Here is a 23,779-nt window from a genome sequence, read left to right as displayed (position 1 = left end):
TCTCCTCTCTCTGTCTCTCATGAATAAATAAAATAAAATCTTAAAAAAAATATATATATATATACACACACACACCCATACAAGAATAATTCATGAGAGGGAGGGAGAAAGAGAGCTTACTTCAAGCTTTTTGGAATAACTGATAATCTCATTCCTTTTCCAAACACAAAATTCATATAAATTGTCACCTTAAATGAGACACACATAAAAAGCACTTAAGCTCCAATCTAGCATCAGAAATTATTCCATAAATGTTATTTCTCTTGAGCACCCTTTCTGCTCTAAAATTCAATACACCCAATAAAACCAACTTACTTTATTTCTTTATAACAATTTCATTTTATGTAAATTTATGAACACTATATAAATATTTGTTAGAACAAATATAAGAGGTTGAAGAGTTGATAATGACTAACAACAATGGAAGCAGATACATAAATAATGTCATCAGCGGAGGAGACAAAAGCATCTCTAAACTACCTACAACATTCACATAATATCCTTAACATAAAGATTTTGAGGCCAGATCTTTATGTGACATTTTTGAAAAATATTTGCACATCCAAGAAAATTTAATCATAAGTAATTAAAACTATATTGAATTTTGTTTCAACAATGTTTTCTGTTATTTGAGTCCTTTCTCTTTTCTTTTTGATAAGTCTGGCCAGAGGTTTATCAATCTTATTAAATCTTTCAAAGAACCAGCTCTTACTTTTGTTAATCTGTTCTACTGTTCTTTTGGTTTCTATTTCAAGAATGTTTTCTATTAAAAGAACAATGTTTGGGGCACCTGAGTGGCTCATTTGGTAAAGTGTCTGCCTGTGCCTCTCAAATAAATAAATTAAGTCTTTAAAAAAAAAAAAAAAAGGTCATGGTCTCAGGGTCGTAAAATCAGGCCTCCCATCAGAATCTGCATTCAGTAGAGTTAGTTTGGGATTAGCTCTCTCTGCCTCTGTACCTCCCCTTGCTCATGTGCACACATGCACTTTCTCTCTCTAAACAAATAAAATCTTAAAAAAAAAAGTCACTCCTGCTGAACCTGATTTCAGGGAAGGCCAACGTCAGTCACCTACATAATCATATGCCCAATGTTCATTCAAAATCTTCCTGGCTGCTCTTAACAGGGTTAGAGTAGAGTAGGCCCTTGATATACACCAACTACCAATGTAAATTATCAGATTAAATAAAAGTCTCAACTTAAAATAATAAATCTCTTCTGTGCCTGCACAAACCAGGCAATATAACCAGATGTTTTATACATATTACTACTCATTTCAACCTCATGATACTTTACGGACAGGTTAAGTAACTTACCTAAGGTCATAACACAGTCGGTTGTGAAGCCAGAATTCAAACCAAGGTCTGTCGAGCATACGATCACTTTTGCTGAAACATTCCAAGTGTTGGCTACAAAGGAATATATTTTCAGTTTAATTGGCAAACACTCGAATTCTCTCTTGAACATGGTTTCTTAGTGTTTAGGGAGTGAGAAAGTGCTTGATAATATTACTGAAGAACAAAGTGAGGTAGGTGTCTGGGAAAGCATGTAATGCACCGGAGGCCCACTATGTGCCATGGGCCATGCTGGCTATTTTAAATGCACGAACACTCCACTGTTACAACAATCCTGGGACGTAACTATTGGTACCTCATTTTTTACATAAGAGGAAACTGAAGCTTAGAAACTCCCAGAAGGTCCAGGTTTATAGAAGTTGCAAGCCATAAAATTGGGATTAGAAATCAAATTCAGTCCATCAATAAGTATTTACTGAGTGCTTACTAGGTACCAGGGCTAGAAGAGGTACTTAGGATAGAATCCTAGAGAGATCCCCCCACATACAGCTCAAAACAAACCCATTTTCTTTTTGCTGAAGGAGTAAGTCATAGGGCAATTGCCAAATCTCCATAAATTGCTTTCTCCTTTTAATCATTTTATTTTAGGGGATGCCTGGGGGCTCAGTGGTTGAGCGTCTGCCTTCAGCCCAGGGAGTGATCCTGAGGACCCGGGATCGAGTCCTGAGTCGGGCTCTCTGCATGGAACCTGCTTCTCCCTCTGCCTGTGTCTCTGCCTCTCTCTCTCTCTCTGTCTCATGAATAAATAATTAAAATCTTTCAAAAAATCATTTTATTTTAAATAATTATTCATGCTTTGGTTAGATGTGTTAAGTACTGCCCCCCCTAAACTCCAAAGTTGAGTGTCAGGAAAACTGAACAAACCTCCAGTAGCAAGGGTAAAAATAGGAGCAATTCTGTCCTACATGCATGATTCTGAACATACTGCTGAATGGAGAGGACCACTTTGGAATATAAACTTCACATGTTCTGGAGGATGGATTAAACCCTTTAGCATTCTGTGAAGCTTCTCAAGGTCTGGCAGATTTTAAATGACAACAGTGAAATTTCAAAAGGAACAGGATAAGTCAGCACCAGAGCTGGTTTAACATTAATAATAAGTGATCTAATAAATAGGTCTATGTTTGCCCAGTCAGGCTTTGCTTATTATGTCAGTTGGAAAGCCAGAAGGAAACTGGTTTTAACTCCCATACAATCTGTATCGGGACAACATCACTTTATCAGAAAGGTAGCTGATGTCAGCATTAACGTTGAGGCAGTTCAAATGCAAAGTGACCTTTCTTTTCCAACTAATGAATTTCCAATTCATTCATGGTATAGAATTGAGAGCAACTACCATTGGTCGTGAGCTTTCTATGTGCCAGACATTCTATGAATTTTCTCATTTGATTCACAGCCACCCTGCAAGATATTAACCTTATCTTTCATAGGAAGAAACAGAAGTTTTGAGAAATAAAGTGACTTTTCTAAGGTCACATAGCTTGTAGAGAGGCACAGAGGCAGAGTCAAGGTTCAAGCTCAAGATGTCAGTTACCATCATGTTCCAAAGCACCAAAAAGCTGTCAGTTTCTTATCTTGTAAAGAAAAATTTTTAAAGATGTTATGTATTTATTCATGAGAGACACAGAGAAAGAGGCAGAGACACAGGCAGAGGGAGAAGCAGGCACCATGCAGGGAGCCTGACGCAGGACTCGATTCTGGGACTTCAGGATCACGCCCTGAGCAGAAGGCAGACGCTCAACCACTGAACCACCCAGGTGCTCTTTGTAAAGAAATTTTTAATTAAGAGCACAGAAAGCAGAGTAAAATAGCAATTTGGATTAAAACTGCTTTAGTACATCAAACAGTGTAAAGTGATGTTGACCTTTTAAAAATTCCTAGGAAGGTCATTACAAAAGACAATATAAAATGCCCTGAAGTTAAAATACTAGCTTTTCAATAACATTTTAAAGTAACAAATAAATATAGTATTTACTATTATCAACAGAAAACCAAGATGTTTTTTTAAAAAAAATGTTCTAATCTAAAATAATGGTGTTTAAGAGACTGCATTAGAGCAGGCTGGCTACAGGCAACACTTCCAAGTTAACTCCATGGAAGACTAATCCCTAAAAAAATATTGAAAGACCATGAGCTTCCAATGTTAAATAAGCTTGAGAAATGCTGCACTTAATACTAAACCGTCTTCTTTTAGGTTACAAATAATACAAGGTAGTGCATGAAAATCCTCTGGAGCCAGTCTATCTGGGATGGCATCCTGGCTCTTCCATGTACTAAGTCATGCTATGGTAACTTTGGGCCTGTTATCTCACCAATCTGGACTTCAATTCTCTCATCTGTAGACAAAAGGACATAATTACAGAAGAGAGACTTGTTGTAAAGATTAATGTGTGTGGGATTGTTAAAACAGAGCCTCAAAATACTAAGTACTCAATAAATGTTAAATCGTTAGTGGTAGTATCATTTCCCTGAGCTTTATTAAGCTGATGAACGTTGATATTCACCGTTTATCACCAAGTGGGAAAGGGATACAGTATGTAGCTTCTTCTCAAAATTGTATGATGGAACCTACTTTTTCACAGACCATCAAGAAGATTGGTTAACATCCTCAAAACCAAAAACCAAAAACCCATACTCTCAAAAAACAATAGAGAATTCCACCACCAAAATAAAATCTGCTTTAAAAAAAAAACAAAAACAAAAACACAAGGTTAGTGCTTCCCAGTAGCTGAACATATTAAGGTGCTGGAGGGGCGATGTGTCCAGAGTGGCCGTGTAAGTGCCCCTTCCCCCATGCCTTGTCCTACATGTCTCTTCCATTTGGCTGTTCCTGAGTTGTATCCTTAAACCAGTAACACCTCCTTACAGATTCCAGCACATAGATTTAGTGCCCTGAACCTATATGTGTAATGAAATGAAATACCATTTTGTTTTCTATTCCATAGCTCACACTGGCTTCAAACCACCATCTGCCTCATCAGATCAGTCATTCAATTATCTAAAACCCTGTGTGTTACCTATTCAGTCATCATCCGGCCTGGAGTTATCTGAATAAGAACAAAAATGTTTTCCATTACCAAGATATGGCCATCTATGTCAGTCTCACATCCCCCGTATAGATTTGAAAATATTCAGGTGGTGTTTTTTGCGTTTGGTGTTTACTGTGACCATTTGCAAAATTTAGTCATTGCTGGAAGTGCCAATTATGTTACCATATCATTAAGAATTTTTCTAACCAGTATGTGTCAGGATCTTCAGAAATGCTTATAGCCTTTGAACAAACAAATCCATTTCCAAGAATCTACACTATGGAAATAAATAAAGAATACGTGATAAAATTTTATGCAAATACATATATCGCCATATGGTTTAGTATTCTAGAAAATTAGAAATACAGTTGACCCCAGAACAAAGTGGGTGTTAGGGGCACTGACTCCCATACAGTTAAAAATCTGAGGGGGATCCTTGGGTGGCTCAGCAGTTTGGCCCAGGGCCTGATCCTGGAGACCCGGGATCGAGTCCCATGTCCAGCTCCCTGCATGGAGCCTGCTTCTCCCTCTGCCTGTATCTGTTTTTCTGTCTGTCTCTATGTCTCATGAATAAATGAATAAAATCTTTAAAAAAAGAATCAAAGTATAATTAACATACAGCATTACACTAGTTTCAGATATACAGTATAATGATTCAATATTTCTATCTATACATTATTCAGTGCTTATCAAGATAAGTGTTCAAGAGCACATATCAATATTCTGTTTTTGTTTTGTTTTTTTACATACCAATATTCTTAGGGGTTTGTAAAAATACCGTGCATCATGAGTCTAAGTATTCCTTAACCCGAGGAAGTCTGAAAGTATATTTTAAATATGTCAAAGATCAATGTAGTAGAAGTTTTGGTTTTAAGAAAGCCATTTTGAGGGGATCCCTGGGTGGCTCAGTGGTTTAGCGCCTGCCTTTGGCCCGGGGCGGGATCCTGGGGTTCCGGGATCGAGTGCCGCATCGCGCATCGGGCTCCTGGCATGGAGCCTGCTTCTCCCTCCTCCTGTGTCTCTGCTTCTCTCTCTCTCTATGTCTATCATAAATAATAAATAAATAAATATTAAAAAAAAAAGAAAGCCATTTTGGGAGAGGTAAAACTTCAAGAATATGGTTTTGCAACTTTATAAATGGACACATTTTCTAATTCTGAAAATAGACATTTAATGCTTTTCACCTTAAATAGGATTTAAATATTGCTGCAATGGTATTAAATTTATAAGTGATCAAGAAGATCAGGAATCATTCCTATTGCTATTCTCTCCTTTTGGGACTCAAAACTTCTGATATTTCCCCTCCAGTTGGCATCAGCTTCCTCACTCCAAAGCCTATCATTTCTCATCCCGATTTGGACTCAGGATCATCTCTACCGATCTGCCCACCCTGTAGAGACAAGTCCGTCAGGCCAGGCGACCCTGGCCAAGTGCTTCCACCGTGCGGCCCTCCTCGCCTAGGCTGAGCCCCGCCAAGGAAGAACACCGCCCCACGCCCCACGCAGGCTTCTTTACGACCCGCTGAGCAAAGGCCAGACCGCGGAGCCAGCTGCATGGCTGTGAGGACGGTGCAGTCATCAGCTCCGTGCAGGAGCCGAATCTCGGTGCATCAGCATAAACCTATTTTCCCACAAAACTAATACAAATGTGGAGATCAGCCACGACCACCCCGTGTCTCGTCACCCCGTCCAGGGCCTGGGCCGGCGCTCTGCTCGCTCTGCCCCTGTCTGCGGTGCCCCCCGCCCCCCGACTGGGCTGCTCCTCCCGACGACCGGTGCTGCACCTGGAACCCAAAGAGCACATCTCAGCCTCGTCTGGTCCGGGCTAAACCTGGCGCCAGCTCCATTCCTGCCTCCTGCCCGCAGCCTGCGGGCGGCCTGGCCCCGGCTCAGCAGGCCGTCCTGGCCCTGCCCCTCTGCTTCTGCCATCGCTGACCGCCCAGCCCCTCTCACACGCTCCCCAAGGACTTTGGGACCCCGTTCGGGGCCTTCCCGCCCATTGCTCCAGGCCGATTGTGAGCACCTCGCTTTCTGCAACGCCCCTGCTTTACGGTCCCGGAGCGGCCCAACCCCAACCCTTCACCTCTCTGCTTCAGAAACCCAGTCCCTGGCCAGCTCCTGCTCCCCCTGGGTAAGCTTCAATTTAACTTAATCTAAATTCCAACCCCCAGTCTCCACCACCCCATGTCCCAGATGCTACTTTGTGGTCTCCGTCATTCCCTTGTCAGCCTGGACTCCATGGCCCGTCACCTTGAACACCATCACTGCTGGAATCTCTTGCTTCCCTTTCTGCCTCATTGGCCCGTTTAAACCCAGACCACCAAGGTCAATCCACTCCTTCGCCTTGTCTGCTCAGAGGCTTGGCCTGCTGAGCCTTGAGATGGGGTGGCGGGTGGGGACCACTCACACACCAGAGCCATGAAAAATGTGTCATTACAACTCATCGAAGCAATCCTGTTCAGTTAGCTCCCTCATTTTCCCCCATGGCCAGCTCAAAATTCTCCCTTTCTCCTCAGACTCTCCCCTACAATCACCATCTTCTGTCCCTATAATCTCAGCCAATGACTTCATCCCCGCCACTCCACCAGAAAAATTCATCAAGTATATCCAGGCCCCAAATTCCTCACCTACCACCCAAACACTGCTCTCCATTGACACCATCCCTCCTTCCATTATTCCCATGGTCAGTGGAAACTATATTCCTGTTCCTACTCAAATCTCTTATCTTTACTCCATTCCCTCTAATCCTAAGGATAATGTTCAGTCAATCTCACATACCTCCTTCTTCTCCCTGTATCAAGTTCTCCCTTTCTTTTTTTTTTTTTTAAGATTTATTTATTTATTTATTTATGATAGACATAGAGAGAGAGGCAGAGATACAGGAGGAGGGAGAAGCAGGCTCCATGCAGGGAGCCCGATGTGGGACTCGATCCCAGGACTCCAGGATCACGCCCTGGGCCAAAGGCAGGCGCTTAAACCGCTGAGTCACCCAGGGATCCCCAAGTTCTCCCTCTCTACTGACTTCTCCTGTGAAGCACGTAACCATGCTGACATCTCTCTCATCTTGATACAACATGCACTCTCCCTACTATCCTTCCAGCTTTTTGAAAAGAATGTCTGCACTGTCTCCACTCTTGCAACCGCTCACTCCTGGTCCTCAGCCATCTGGCAATGTACCCCCAGCACGGAGAGTCCACCAGAGTGTCTTCAACAGAAGACAATCAATCAGCAACCCGTTGCTCCGCCCTTACGTCAGTTGACCTATTTGAGGTCAGTTGACCTATTTGAGATCGGACACAGCTGATCACTGTTTCTTAAGGCGTCTCAGTTTTCATTTAACAACATTTACTGGAAACCTACTTTATGACAAGAACTGGGGATAAAATGATGAACATGGCACAGTCAAGCCCTCAAGGAGCTTAGAGTTGAGAGAGGGAAGCTTCTATGAAAATTCAAACCCTTCTTTCAACCTCTCAGATCACTCCTTCCTTTCTCTACTTACTCCCTCAGGACTCCTTTCTTTGCTCTTCTCACATCCATCCTGGGACTACCATGTTACACTGCCTCCTCACTGATGATGACAAAATCTTCTCTAGCTTAGAAGTCTGTCTTGAGTTCTGGACCTACTCACTCTCTTGAAAAGGTACTGGTACTTCAATATCTCACTATTTTGATAGTATCCTCATGCACAAACATTTTGAATTTTGATGAAGTCAAATTTATCTATTTTTTGTTTGTGCTTTTGGTGATGTATTTAAGAACCTGTTGCCTAATATAAAATAATGAATATTTACAACTATATTTTTTTCTAAGAGTTTTATACTTTCAGATTTTAGATTTAAGTCCTTAATCCATGGAAACCATAATTGTCAAAAGCTAAGAATTTCACTTTCAAGATCTAAGGGTTTTTAAAATTCTAAGACCTTGGCTTTAAATATCACAAACCAAAGCAAGAAAACTTTCCTGGCAGAGTTTATACTGTAAACTACAGCATCCAGGAAGCGGCAGGTAATGGCGTAAGTACAGTTCTCCCACAACAATCAAGAGGATATAAAAACTAGGGGGAGGAATACAGAGAGAAAAAGGAGGTAGAAAATAGGGAGAAGTTTGGAATTCTTAGCTCCTATCCCATCTGAAACTAAGTCTTGGGGTGAGAAAAATCTCCAGTATGTTTGTGCGGAAGGACCCAGAAGAGAAGATAACCTTCTTTCCCTTTCCTAAGTTATGGTCCAGGGAACGTCAAGTCTTTTAGCAAAACCCTGCAGCTAGCACTGCATCTGTGTTCACAGCCAATAATGTGTCCAGACCATATTCCTGAAAAGCTGCCCCAAAGACCCAAGCACATCAGCTTGGTGCAGGAACTATTAAGACGTTTGCTTTGGGCCAGTTTGCTGAGGGCATTCGATCATGAGGGAGAACATAAATTTTAGTTTGATGGTACTAAAAACATAATTCAAAGCTCAGGACCCACATAAAATAAATGATGAGCCTAAAGAAAGAGTGTCCCCACAATAACCTGTAACTTTAAAGGGCAACATCCTCAGGGTAACAGTCATCACAAAGAAAACCAATGCCTGAAGTCTTCTAACCAAGGTTTGCATTGTTTGATGGCCCAGGAAACTGCAAACCTTGGATTAAGTGGCACGTGGCCTGACCCTGGCCACCTATAGAATGAAAGATAAAAAAATATAAAGTTGGAAAACACAAAAAGAATAGGTAAGAAACACTGAAGATAAAGTGAAGGAGGAAGGAACAGGGGGTAGAGACAGGATTGGAAGAGGTAACAGTTGCAAATGTTCCAGAACCTGAAAAGATCTCCATCTCTAGAGTCAAAAATTGCAAAGAACAAACATGCAACAGAAGATACAGGTAAAGCCATTAAACTGATCCAATGAAGAGACTCTGTCTAGCGAGGTGCCCTAGCTAACCTCTGCCGTTCCTGCTTCTGCCTCTCCCTCCCCAGCAAACCCACAGATGCACACCCTCTGGCCACAGGGAACTATGGTCCAGTTAATCTAACCCAGACCATTCTGATCAGGCTTTCTTGGTTTAAATGAATGACATTTCAACCCATTCTGAAAGTGGGGAGGATATTGTAGACACCTGGATTAGAAAGAAAACTAAAATTGGAAAGCCATTTTTCTGGCCACATCAGAGGTTTCTGGCCAGCATTTAGACTGGACATGGCTGGGTACCTGCCCAAAAGGCAGTCAGTCATCTGTAGCCTGAGGAACAGGGGATGAAGGTCACAGGGTACCAAACATGACCATCACATAGAGCTGGGAGCATAGAGGCGATTATGATTAAGATCAGTGGTAGAGTTCCAGGTAACTCAGCAAGAAGTGTGTCGGTCAACACGGCAATTTGGCTGAAATGACAGTTAAAAATCAATCTACCTGTACCAATGTTAATTTCTTAATTTTGATAAAGGTATTTTGGCTACATCAGATGTTATCATTGTGCAAAGATGGGTGAAAGAAACTGCAGTATCTTGTATATATTTAAATTATCTCAAAAAATTATCTCTTCTATATATCTAAAATTCTTTGTAGAAAAAGTTATTTCAGGGACGCCTGGGTGGCTCAGTGGTGGAGCATCTGCCTTGGGCTCAGGGCGTTACCCTGAGGTCCTGGAATCGAGTCCCGCATTGGGTTCCTCACAGGAGCCTGCTTCTCCCTCTGCCTGTGTCTCTGCCACTCTCTCCCTCTCATGAACAAAGAAATAAAATCTTTAAAAAAAAGTTATCCCAGGGATCCCTGGGTGGCACAGCAGTTTAGCGCCTGCCTTTGGCCCAGGGCGCGATCCTGGAGACCCGGGATCGAATCCCACACGTCGGGCTCCTGGTGCATGGAGCCTGCTTCTCCCTCTGCCTATGTCTCTGCCTCTCTCTCTCTCTGTGTGTGACTATCATAAATAAATAAAAATTTAAAAAAAAGTTATTTCAAAACAAATTATTATAAATAAAACTATTTCAAAATATAAAAAAAATTAAAAAGTGGAAAAATTGAACACATCTAGTCATTGTTTTTTCAATGGTTAGTATCTTAAGTACATCATGGAATGTTTTTGTGAGCCTAAATACACATTTTTAAGTATTATTTTTTCATATTTCAGACTTTTGAGGTCTTACCCTATTCTTCACAATTCAAGGACACCTGGGTGGTGGCTCAGTGGTTGAGTGTCTGCCTTCAGCTCAAGTCATGATCCCAAAGTCCTGGGATCGAGTCCTGCATTGGGCTCCTCAAGGAGCCTGCTTCTCCCTCTGCCTATGTCTCTGCCTCTGTGTTTCTCATGAATAAATATTTTTTAAAAATTAAAAATAAAATTCAAATTCAGGGGTGCCTGGGTGGTTTAGTCAGCTGAGCATCCGACTCTTGATTTCGACTTGGATATGATCTCAGGGTCACAAGATCCAGCCCCATGTCAGACTCTTGGTAGAGTGTGAAGGCTGCTTAAGATTCTCTCTCTCTCAGGTATCCCTGGGGGGCTCAGAGATTTAGCTGTCTGCCTTCGGCCCAGGGCGTGATCCTGGAGACCCGGGATCAAGTCCCACATTGGGCTCCTTGCATGGAGCCTGCTTCTCCTTCTGCCTGTGTCTCTGCCTCTCTCTCTCCCTGTGTGTCTCTCATTAATAAATAAATAAAATCTTTATAAAAAAAGAAGATTCTCTTTCCTTCCCTTCCCTCTGCCCCTCCCACCTCCTCACTTGCACAAAGAAAAATAAAATAAAATTCAAATTCATTTGACAGTTATTACTGTTTTAACTGATAACTATAGAGAAAAATTAGGAAAACATAGATGTTCCATAATGAGAACCAATATGAAAAAACAGTGATTTGGATTAGAAATAACATGAGTCTGCAGAAATGGGTTAGGAATACATCTAAGCATCCCTTGCTGTCCCATCTGTTCTGTTTCTGAATTCAGACAGCAAGAGCTGGGTCAGTGAGGAATACCTGTAGTTGAAAATGCACAGTCATTGCAGGCTGATGGGGCAGGTTTTCTGTTATTCTCATGTGCACACTTTTTAATTTTTCTCTAAGAAAATGTTAAAATAAATGAAAATCATAAGAGGCAAGGAATTGAAATTTGTCAGGGCTTAGGTGTTTTCGTTTTTTTCCAATTAAATTTTTTCTAGTTAAAGCCAGTGTGATTGATTCTCTATTTCCTTTTTTTTCTTTTTTGTATTGTATAATGAAAGCGGCAAGACAGAGTATAAAATCACAGAAGATAGTGAAAGTCTAGAATTCTTTACAATACTTATTAAAGTACATCAAATTGTTATTAAAAAATAATTCCATTTTATATCTGACCTATAAAAAACACATGAAGGTAAGGAGACATACTTGCTTTAATTTGAGCCTCTCATTACAACTTCCCTTGTTCTGAAAGTCTCTCTGTATCAGCACCTTCCCGCTGATGTACTGCTGTTCACTGATACTTCATTGTTCTTTTTTTTTTTTTTTTTTTTAAATAGCTGACCAGAACTTTCACTGTGGATGGCTGGTGATATCTAGAATCTAAGATGAATCCCTTTGTATTTCACTGTTTTTAGATGGCCCTCCAGGACTACAATTATAAAGATTCTATCTTTGACAAGAAAACTGTGGAGGGCAAATATATGTAAAGGGCCCTTTTACATGTCTGCCTGACGCATCTTCAAAACAGTCTTATCTTGGGGCACCTGGGTGGCTCAGTCGGTTGGGCGCCGGACTCTTGATTTCAGCTAGGATAGGATCTCAGCGTCATGGGACCACACTCCCATGGGTATGCAGCCTGCTTGGGATTCTCTCTCTGCCTCTCCCCCCACCCACCCACCCCGCATATGTGCGAGCTCTTTCTCTCTCTCAAAAAAAAAGTCTTATCCCAAACTATGCTTCTGATGGTATGAACTGTAACACAGAGACTCCAATGAGGCTGTCACTCTGCCCTTAGCACAAACACAAGAAAGGCCAGATTAGCCCTCCTACTGATTTAAGTCACTAGTCTGTGTGTTACACCATTAAGTTGCTGCTGGCAGCTTAATCTGAAGATCCTATAAAATCATCGGAACATTTGATATATCTTTATAAATCTCAGACTTTCCCCCCGAACTTGAGGATGGGTTTCCAGGTTCCGTTCTACTTTCCTGTCTGGCAATAAACACCACAGCATGGAGATACTGCCTTAAAAGCTGCCAGTGTCCCCCACCCACGCCAAAAAAGAGGCATACTCTTAAAACTACAATCATTATATAAAATCTCAAATCATGATATAAAAAAATCTCAATCATTATATAAAAATCTCTGAACTAGACTCAGCAAATGTCTCAAAGTAGAAAAAAATAAAACATGATGACAGTTTTCAAAGGGAACTAGACTCTGCAGATTTCTCAATGTAGAGAACAGAAACCACAGGCATAATTCAGTGTTATATTTAAGAATGCTTCACCCCTCTTAAACTGTGCTGATATTCTAAGGGAATATATTATCACAGTGAGAGCACAGAGCAGGGCAGTTATTTTCTGGGGCAAATCAGCAAACACTGATGGTTACCAACTTCACAATTATTCCTCCTGCTTTCTTCCTTGCTGGCAGTGCCTATCTGTCCTTTAGAAGTTCAGAGTGTCAGAAAGTCCTCCTTCCATCCTCCTCTACAGCAGGGGCATGGCACAGAACCCATTCCTAACTCCTGAGGCTCACCCGAAAGAGCGGCAGCTAGCTGGCAGGGCTGTGGAAGTACGTACGGGAGCAAACTGCTGTTCTCCCACATAGCTCTTGGTTCTGTCTGGACATGACCCCTGGAACTGATGGAGCAATCTCCTGACCATGAGGAAAGATACCACCAAGCTGCTGATTGTAACACTGGGAAAGTTCTGATAGTATCACTGAGCCCTCTACCAACAACTGGAGGAGCCTTGCCTCCAGGCTTCTGGTTAGATAAGGGTTATCTCACTTAGTTTGTAGCTTTAGCCTAAGCCACTTTTCGTTGGATATTACTGCTTAAGGGCCAAAACATCCAACTAATACAGCTAGTAAGTATCTGTTCACTTTGAGATCCGAGAATTAGATCACTGCTACTTGGCTGACCCCAGCCACTTACCAGTGTCTCTGCCTTGATCCATCGTACTGCCTCATTCATGTTTTTCTTTTCTTTCACTAAGAGTGGACTCAATGTAATCACACTCACATTTGTACTTCATGATAAAGTCAGTTTCTTCACAACTTTTCACATGATGGCCAATGAGAAGGTGCTTTTTGCTTCTCCAGCACACAAATAAGTGTCTCAATTTTAGCATACATTTTCTTACTATTCAAACTCCAATCCCATATTACCCATTCAGATTACATTCAGCTCACAAGTGATCTGAAATTTCCAAAGAGAGGAGGGTGGGGTGCCTGGATGGCTCAGTTGGTTAAGTGTTCAACTCTTACTTTCAGCTCAGGTCATGATCTCAGGGTTGAGATGGAGCCCCACGTCCTGCTCCACGCTGAGCAGGGAGTCTGCTTGAGATTCTCTCTCTCTCTCCCCCTCTGCCCCTCCTCCTACTCTCTTTCTCTAAAATAAAATAAATAAATAAAATCTTTAAAATTTCAAAAGAGGAACTGTGAAAGCTAGGATAAAGATTTTTTTTTTTTTTTTTTTTTTTTTTTTTATTTATGATAGTTACAGAGAGAGAGAGAGGCAGAGACACAGGCAGAGGGAGAAGCAGGCTCCATGCACCGGGAGCCCGATGTGGGATTCGATCCCGGGTCTCCAGGATCGTGCCCTGGGCCAAAGGCAGGCGCCAAACCGCTGCGCCACCCAGGGATCCCAAGATTTGGTTTTATAAAGAGTATCTACATAGATAGATAAATGAAGCTGGGTGGGTGAGGCACTTGGATTGATGAATAATTGAATGTGTTATCCTTTTTACATATAAGGAAAACAAAAGATCTCAATTAAAAATAAAGGAAAAAACACAGACATAATGAATTGCATACAGGTGAGTTCAGAATCCCACCCTAGTACAGTTAATTTTTAAGAGACCTATCCATTTCTAGCATACTATGCTTAAAGAGATAAAGTTCCTACAATGAATTTTCGTATTTACTCACAACATGGAAAGAACTCTTAAGCGAGAGTTGATAAAACCTTTGTTGAATGTTATTCAGTAACGCAGTAAAATGAAAACTTGAACAAACTACACAGTAGATATAGGTGACATTTAATACAGTAGGATAAACAGTTTTTAAAAGGAAAAAGGCTACAAACCCTGAAAATTTCAGATCCTTTTCTGGGATATAGTTTGCTTTTTACTTACTGAAAAAAACATGCTCACTAAAGGGGACAAATGAAAATTACAAACTTTTCTGAAAATCAGTTAGAAGCACAAAAGCAAGTATTAGAAAAAATGTTCCTGAAAATTAGAGCACAAAAGCTTGAAAGATAATCCATCATGCACCAAAATGACCAAACTGGAAAGAAAAAAAGAACTAGAGGATACTCATTTTTCAACCAAATTGCTATTTTTTTGTTTTTGTTTTTGTTTTTTTTTTAAGATTTTATTCATTTATTCATGACAGAGAGAGAGGCAGAGACCCAGGCAGAGGGAGAAGCAGGCTCCATGCACGGAGCCCGACGCGGGACTCGATTCCCGGGTCTCCAGGATCACTCCCCAGGCCAAAGGCAGAGCTAAACCACTGAGCCACCGGAGCTGCCCTTGTTTTTTGTTTTTTGTTTTTAATGTATTTATTTATCTGAGAGAGAGAGAGATGGCGGGTGTGTGGGGGGGGGTTGGGGGGAGGCAGAGGGAGAGAGAGAATCCCAAGCAGACTCCCTGCTGAGTGCAGAACCCAACACAGGTCTGATCCACAACCTTGAGATCATGGCCTAAGCCAAAATTAAGAGTTGCATGCTTAACCGACTGAGCCACCCAGGTGCCCCTCAATCAAACTGCTGTTTAATTATGATGATCAAATTATTTTTAACCCAACTGTATGCTAACCAATACTCTCAAATCATGGTCTCATTTACCTTCAGGTCTCTGCATATGGTGTTCCCTTAGTACAACATTCTCTTCTCTCCTCATATTCAACTGGCTGATTAACAAAGTACTACTAAGCACTTGTGAACTAAAACCTATTGAAACATAGGAACACCTGGCTAGTTCAGTCAGCAGAGCACTGCAACTCTTGATCTCTGGGTCATAAATTCAAGCTCCATACTGGGCATGAAGACGACATAAAAATAAATTAATTAATTAAATGTCACAAATAAAATCTATTTTTAAGAAAACTATTAAAGTAAGAAAGATGGTGACCTAATAAAAGAAATATCAAGATTCCTAATTCCTTTTTTTTTTTTAAGATTTTATTTATTTATTCATGAGAGACGCAGAGAGAGAGAGAGAGAGGCAGAGACACAGGCAGAGGGAGAAGCAGGCTCCATGAAGGGAGCCCGAGGTGGGACTTGATCCCAGGTTTCCAGGATCACGCCCTGGGCTGAAGGCGGCGCTAAACCGCTGAGCCACTTGGGCTACCCAAGATTCCTAGTTCCTTGTTTAGAAGTCATGGTTTATAAAATTAAATATTTGACTTGTCTACATAGAGTAACCAATTACATCAAATGGGAACAACTTTATAGGAAAACAAATTCTAACCACTGTTAAATTCTTCCTAAGTTCAAATTCAGTACTCATACTTGAGAAGGCAAAGTCATTCTGAGATGAGAAAGTCTGAAAACTGATGTTCTATGTAACAGGTTATTCACTGTAGCACTGCTATAACTTCAAGGTATTGGAAGCGTGTCCATCAACGAGGGACTAGGAAAAATAATAATAGCACACACATACAATGAACTACTGTGCAATAACAAAAAACAAATGAGCAGTTAGGCAGTAAAATAGAATAATCTATTGGAAAGGAAGAAGTAAAACTATCTCCCTTTATATATGATCTTGTATATAGAAAATCCTAAGAAACCCACTAAAGTAATGATCAGAATAAATGAGCTTAGCAAGGTTAAAACATAAGAGATCAATATACAATAACCAATTCTATTTCTGTAACGTGAAAAGAAGAACTTAAAAAGGAAGTTAAGGAAACAATTCCAATTATAATAGCATCAAAATGAATAAAAGTCTCAATAAAAAACTTTTGTTTTTAAAGATTTATTTATTTATTTAAGAGAGCATGTATGTGCACAAGCGGGACAGGGAGGGGCAGAGGGAGAGACTCTCAAGTAGCACTCCCTGCTGAGTGCAGAGCCCCAAGATACAGACTCCATCTCACTGCCCTGAGATCATGACCTGAGCTAAAATAGTCAGACAACCAACTGAGCTACCCGTGCGCCCCTCAGTAATAAACCTAATGAAAGAAGTACAGACCTTTCTTTTTTTTTTAAGATTTTATTTATTTATTCATGAGAGACACAGAGAGGCAGAGACCCATGCAGAAGGAGAAGCAGGCTCCATGCGGGGAGCCCAATGTGGGACTCGATCCCAGGACCCCGGGATCACACCCTGAGCTGAAGGCAAGACGTTCAACCACTGAGCCCCCTAAGCGCCCCCAGAAATACAGAACTTCTATTCTGAAAAGACAGAACACTGCTGAGAGCAATTTTTAAAGACCTAAACAAATGAAAAAACATCTCATGCTCATGGGTCAGAGATGTGGTATCATTAAAATACCACCCCCCAAACTGACCTACAGATTCAACACAATCCCATTCCAAAATTCTAGGCAGAATCAGAGCAGAAATTGACCACTTGATCCTAAAATTCATATGAAAAGTCAAGGGACTCAGTATAACCAAACAATCTTGAAAAAGAACAAAGAATACTCAACACTTCCCAATTTCAAAATCTACTACAAAGCTACAATACTCAAAATGGAGTTCTACTAGCATAAAGAGAGACATGTGAACAAGTGGGAAAGAACTCAAGAGTCCAGAAATAAATTCTCACATTTAGGTCAATTAATTTTTGATAGAGTATGAAGACAATTAAATGGGGAAAGAAATAGCCTTTTGAACAAACGGACATCCACAAGCATAAGAATAAAATTGGATTCCTTTATCATTCCGTATAAAAAATCAACTCGATATCCATTTTGAGAACATTTTGTCCACTCCATATACAAAACTCATTCCATATACAAAAATCAACTCAATATCCATTTTAGTTCTTTTAATATATGAAAGAACTAAATGTAAAGACCTAAATATAAAAGCTAACACTATAAAACTCTTAGAAGAAAACACAGATGTAACTCTTTATGAACTCCAATTAGACAATCATTTCTTAGACATGCTAACAAAAGCACAAGCAACAAAACATTTATAAATTGGACAAAAAAAAATTTTTTTGTGCTTCAAAAGACACCATCAAAAAAGAGAAAAAACAACAGAATAGTAGAAAACACTTGCAAATCATGTATCTGATAAGGTATTTGTGTTTTGGTTTTTTTTTTTTTTTTTTTTTTTAAGATTTTATTTATTTATTCATGAGAGACACAGAGAGAGAGGCAGAGACACAACACAGGGAGAGGGAGAAGCAGGCTCCATGCAGGGAGCACGATGCTGGACTCAATACCAAGGTCATGCCCTGGGCTGAAGGCAGATGCTCAACCACTCAGCCACCCAGGAGTCCCAATAAAATCTTTTTTTTTTTTTTTTTTTTTAATGGGAAAAGGAAATGAATAGACATTTCTCCAAGAAAACATATGCAAATGAGCACATGAAAAGATGTTCAACATCATTAGCCACCAAAGGAATGCAAGTCAAAACTAAAATGAGCTATCACTTCACCCCCAGATAATACTATGTGTTGGGGAGGATGCAGAGAAAATGCATTCCTCATTCACTACTAGCAAGAATTAAAATGGGTAGTCTGTGGAAAACAGTTTGGCAGTTTCTCAAGGTTAAAACCTTTTTTTCCAAAAGGTTAAACAGCAATTCCATTCCTAAATATATATCCAAGAGGAGTGAAAACACATGTCCACACAAAAACTTGCACAAGATGTTCATAACAGCATTATTCACAACAGCCAAAAAGTGAAAGTAATCCAAATGTCCACGATGGATTAAAAAATGTGATAAAGCCATACAGTGAATACTATTTAGCCATAAAAAGAAATGAAATACTGATCCATGCTACAACATAGATGAAATCTTTACATTATCCTAAGTAAGAGAAGCCAGTCACAAAGGGCTAGGTATTGTACCATTTGGTCTAAAGGAAATGTCCAGAAGAGACAAGTATAAACAGACACAAGGTGGAAAATATGTATTACTTTTTCAAATCACTTTTTAAAATGCTATGTTCTTTTATTTTTATGCTAAGTCTTTCTAAATCTTAAAATTCTTCTTCTGAAATATTCTTAAAAGCACTTGAAAACACAAAAGCATGCAATACATCAAAGAGAAATGACCTAGAATTCTAAAACAGCTAAGGAAAACTCATAAATGTCAAAGGCAGAAAATTGACTTGTCTTTGTTGAACATTATCAAATGACCAAAACTCCCTCCAAGTTAAATTCTGGCTTCCTTTTGAAATGGAAATTACTAATTAAACTTTAATTTGCAAAATAACTGTATATTTTATAGAGGCAATCATCAAGGTAACCTGTAGAATTGTTGAATCACTCCATTGTACACCTGCAACTAATATAACACTGTACGCTAACCATACTGGAATTTAAAATAAAACAGATCATCAAGGTAAAGCTGAAACTTACGAGACCTTACATCACCAATTAAACTAAATGCAACACATACTTCAAATATTTCTTGGCCTTGCGGCAATAGAGTAACTCTGGTGTGAAATACACAGGTTTGAGTCTCAGCCCACTATTTACCAGCTAGGCGACCACCAACAATCTTCTTGGTCTGGGAGCTTCAGTGCCCTCTTGCATTAAATCAGGAATTATAATACCTACTTTAGCTTAAAAAGAAATACTCGAACTACTTACTAAATGGGGGGAGGGAGAGTAGTGTTGTTTGGAAATTGTCACTCTTTAAACATCTGAAAACATTTTTTATGACTTCTAAAACATAACGAAGACTTAAGAAATGAAAGCATCTAGGTTCATAGGGTTCTCGTGGAGCCATTTTGTAAGGCATTTATACACAGGAGGCTGTCCTGGGTTAAAAATGATCTCCTCGCTACTTCCATAGCCTTTCTGACTTTTGAATTCAGATGAATAAAACTTGGAAGAAGCAAAGTTAAACATTTATTTTTCTGAAGGCTATGGTTATCACGAATGAGATAAACAGGGTAATAAAACTAAGCTTTTAAAACCACTTTCCCCAGAACATACCAAAGAATTTAATTTGAAGAGAAAAAATGTCCACACGTTTACTGATGCTAGTCCACTTTATTCTAAAATTTTAGGATTTGGGGTTTGGTTTTCATGGGGTTTTTTGTTTTGGTTTTTGCTTCTTTTCTCTTTTTTTTTGCAATGTAAAATGAGGCCATCAAGTGAAAAGCAAATTGGTACCTTCATTTTCTTAACCAAGAAGACAAATCCAGGTTTCAGTTCAGAGAATAGTTTTCACTGGAAAACAACCAATAGAAATAATGACACATTTATCTATACCAAACAAGATAAAATATAATGTGCGTCTTCTTGGCGTTGAGAGCACCGAGAGGGCTTAGCAATCTAACCCACGCAGGTTTCCCTTCACACCGGTCAGCGCCTTGTAGGAATCATGGCCATTCTCTACCACGGCGTAACAGTGAGGAAAGCGAGGTCGCTTCACAGGTCAAAAAGGAACACTTTAAAACCAGCAAAGTAGGGATGCCTGGGTGGCGCAGCGGTTTGGCGCCTGCCTTTGGCCCAAGCGAGCGATCCTGGAGACCCGGGATTGAATCCTACGTCGGGCTAACGGTGCATGGAGCCTGCTTCTCCCTCTGCCTATGTCTGCCTCTCTCTCTCTGTGTGACTATCATAAATTATAAATAAAAGAATAAAAAAATTTTTTCAAACCAGAAAAATTTTTTCAAACCAGAAAAATTTTTTCAATAAATAAAACCAGCAAAGTACAATAAATAGTACCAGCAAAGGACAACTACAGCCGGGCATGTGGCCTCTGGTCGGTACCTCGTCTAACAGACGGGGTCCACGGCTTGAAGCCGCGCGGCCCACCCGGAGCGCAGGGCGCAGCGCCCTGCAGGGGCCAGCGCCCCGGGTCGCGGCCCCAGGTCTGCAGAGGCCCCTGCAGCCCCAGGCCCAGGTCTGCAGAGGCCGCTCCAGGCCGACCCCGGGTCGCAGCCCCAGGTCTGCAGAGGCCGCTGCAGCTCCAGGCCCAGGCCCAGGCCCAGGCCCAGGTCCGCAGAGCCCGCTCCAGGCCCGACCCTGGGTCGCTGCCCCAGGTCTGCAGAGGCCGCTCCAGGCCGACCCCGGGTCGCAGCCCCAGGTCTGCAGAGGCCGCTGCAGCTCCAGGCCCAGGCCCAGGCCCAGGCCCAGGCCCAGGCCCAGGCCCGACCCCGGGTCGCGGCCCCAGGTCTGCAGAGGCCGATGCAGCCCCAGGCCCAGGTCTGCAGCGGTCGCTCCAGGCCCAGGCCCAGGTCTGCAGAGGCCGCTCCAGGCCCAACCTCAGGTCATGGCCCCAGGTCTGCAGAGGCCGCTCCAGGCCCGACCCCGGGTCACGGCCCCAGGTCTGCAGAGGCCGCTGCAGCTCCAGGCCCAGGCCCAGGCCCAGGCCCAGTCCCAGGCCCGCAGAGCCCGCTCCAGGCCCGACCCAGGGTCGCGGCCCCAGGTCTGCAGAGGCCGCTCCAGGCCCAACCTCAGGTCATGGCCCCAGGTCTGCAGAGGCCGCTCCAGGCCTGACCCCGGGTCACGGCCCCAGGTCTGCAGAGGCCGCTGCAGCTCCAGGCCCGCAGAGGCCGCTCTGGGCCGCGAGGGCCGCCTTCCACCCTGACAGCGCCCGGGGCTGCGCGGGGCAGCGCGGACGGCTCCCCGGGGGCTCGGGCCGCGGGGAGGGAGTCCCCAGTCCCCCCCCCGCCGCTCCTCGGGCTGCCGGCCGCCGGAGCTCGGGCGGGGGAGCGGACGGGAGCGGCACCGGTGACTCACCCCGCGCGGCCCGCGCCAGGCCTCGGCGCCTCCCCCGCGGGCCTGGGACCCGCGGCTCAGCGCCCCCCAGAGGCGGGAGAGCCCCTGCCCCGCCGGCCCCTCCTCGGGCTGCCCCCCCGCCCCCCGCCCCCCGCGGGCTCCTCCCCGGACTGCCTCCTCCTCCCCCCGCGGCCCCCCCTCCAGGAGTCTCCCCCACGAGCCCTCCCCCTCCCCCGGCTGCCCTCTCCCCCCGGCGGCCCCCTCCTCCCCCCGCGGCCCCCCTCCCCGAGCTGTACCCCCTTCCTGGTTGGCCCCCCTTCCCCCGGCTGCCCCCCTTCTTCCCGGGCTGCCTCCTGCTCCCCCCGCGGCTCCCCCATCCCCGGGCTGCCCCCTCCCCCGCGGGCCCCTCCCCGGGCGGACCCTCCCCGCGGGCCCTCCCCCTTCCCCCGGCTGCCCCCCCCGTTCCCGGGCTGCCTCCCGCTCCCCCCGCGGCCCCCCCTCCCCGGGACGAGGCCGGGGGCGCGCACAGACCTGAGGCACCGCCTCCGCGCGGGTCCGCTCCTCCCGCCGGGCCGTCGCCCCGCCCCCCGCCGCGCGAGCATGCGCACTCGGCCCCGCCCGGCCCCGCCCCGCCCCCGCGCCCCGGGCCCCGCGAGGCCGCGCTGAGGCGGAGACCCGGCTCCCGGGGGGCGCGCCGCGCCCCGCCCCGCCCCGCCCCGCCCGTCGCAGGCCGCCCGGGCCGCGGCCCCGAAGCCCGTCCTCCCGCGCGGCGGCGGGCGCCCGAGGGGAGGGGACAGCCGGGGGAGGAAGCCGCCGCTTAAAAGGGCGGCGCGGCCGGGCCGAGCTCCCTGCGCCCGCGGCCCCCGCCCGCCGCCGCCGCCGCCGCCGCCGCCATGTACCGCCGCCTGGGCGAAGCGCTGCTGCTGCCCCGCGCCGGGCCCGCCGCCCTGGCCTCCGCCGCCTCCGCCGCCCCCGACGCCGCCGCGCTGCGGGGCCGCGCCCGCCCGCAGCCCCCCGCCGCCCCGCCGCCCGCGCGGAGGCACTACAGCGAGGCGGCGGCCGACCGCGAGGACGACCCCAACTTCTTCAAGATGGTGGAGGGCTTCTTCGACCGCGGCGCCAGCATCGTGGAGGACAAGCTGGTGGAGGACCTGCGGACGCGCGAGAGCGAGGAGCAGCGGCGGAACCGGGTGCGCGGCATCCTGCGCATCATCAAGCCCTGCAACCATGTGCTCAGCCTGTCCTTCCCCATCCGCCGCGACGACGGCTCCTGGGAGGTCATCGAGGGCTACCGGGCCCAGCACAGCCAGCACCGCACGCCCTGCAAGGGAGGTGAGCCCGCGGCGCCCCCCCGCCCCCCGTCCTCCCCCGCGCGCCCTGCAGGGGAGGGGAGCCCGCGGCGCCCCGCCCCTCCTCGCCCCCACCCCCAGCCGTCGTCCTGCCCCCTGCCTCGGTCGCGGGCATCCCCCACTGCCCTCCTCGCCCTCCCCCCCGCCCGGGTCATGGGCATCACCCCCTCCTCGCACCCCCCAGCCGTCGTCCCGCACCTGCCGGGTCGCGGGCACCCCCGCCCCTCCTCGTCCTCCTCCCCTCCTCGCCGCCCCCCCCCCAGGCCGGGTCGCATCCCCCCCTCGCCCTCCCCTCCTCGCCGCTCCCCCCCCCGCCCCCCCCGCCGCCCCGGTCGCGGCACCCCGGGCTCGGCCTGCGGATGCGGGCGGCGGCTCCGTGCTCGCGGGTGCAGGAGGCCGGGTGGGCCCGGCGAACGCCCTTCTGGAAATGGGAATGGCCGGCCGGATCTGACGGTGCCTTTTTCAAGTTTTTGTGAGCTTCTATGAGTCACCGGAACGCAAACTATGAGATAATTATTTCCAGGGTGGTTTTTTTGTTTTTTTTATACGCTCCTTTTCACATCCGCGACAGACGATCGGGAGACCTACAGAGTGAATTTGCCTTTTCGGTTTGAAATCTAGACCGTGTACTAACAGATGACTTCACTAATGACACGTTGGTCTTTTAAGGCGAGTTATTTTTCTGCCCTGACAGCTTCTGTTTTGCGCACACACACACCAAACAAAAAAAAAAAAAAAAAGCGATACACGAGCAAGGTATCATCTCCGACAAACAAACACCAGGCGCCGTGACAGTAAATCTAAAGGGTGTAGAATGCAGGCCGGCCCGCCAGCCAATGGAATGAAATAGCCCTGGGGGTGTGTACTGGTCCTGGCTAGCACCAGATTTGAGCTTGGGGAGAAGATAAGTACTGGAGAAAGGAGCTGAGTCGATTACAATTTGGTAGTTACCCAGTTATCCTGCAGTTAAACTTGGGAATATCTGTACATTTGGCTTCTATACTGTCAGATTGCTTCCCTTGAGGAAATAAACTCTT

At 44.9% G+C, this 23,779-nt stretch overlaps 2 protein-coding genes across 17 annotated transcripts in view; one reads left to right on the top strand and one right to left on the bottom strand.

Moving 5' to 3' along the window:
* Positions 1–21,999, bottom strand: part of SHLD2 (shieldin complex subunit 2) — a 77,388-nt gene extending 55,389 nt beyond the window's left edge. For 11 of the 16 annotated variants that reach the window (XR_012029684.1, XM_072823875.1, XM_072823871.1 and 8 more), the window contains exons 1-2: positions 21,925–21,999; positions 1,315–1,407 (exon numbers count right to left, since the gene is read on the bottom strand). The gene's annotated coding sequence lies outside the window, so the exon portion shown is untranslated. Of the gene's footprint in view, positions 1–1,314; positions 1,408–19,839; positions 20,620–21,924 lie in introns of those variants that run through there. The other 5 variants (XM_072823872.1, XM_072823869.1, XM_072823870.1 and 2 more) reach the window with 4 other exon arrangements.
* Positions 22,000–22,271: 272 nt separating this feature from the next.
* The window catches only part of GLUD1 (glutamate dehydrogenase 1), a 34,039-nt gene continuing 32,531 nt past the window's right edge, over positions 22,272–23,779 (top strand). Inside the window, exon 1 of the mRNA XM_072823887.1 lies at positions 22,272–22,725. Coding sequence (XP_072679988.1) covers positions 22,287–22,725 — 439 coding nt within the window. The 5' untranslated portion in view covers positions 22,272–22,286. The remainder of the gene's footprint in view (positions 22,726–23,779) is intronic.

The sequence above is a fragment of the Canis lupus genome, chromosome 4 (assembly GCF_048164855.1).
Source record: "Canis lupus baileyi chromosome 4, mCanLup2.hap1, whole genome shotgun sequence".
NCBI classification, from domain to species: Eukaryota; Metazoa; Chordata; class Mammalia; order Carnivora; family Canidae; genus Canis; species Canis lupus.
Note: the sequence above shows the minus strand (reverse complement) of the source record. Positions and strands in the feature narration are given on the sequence as shown.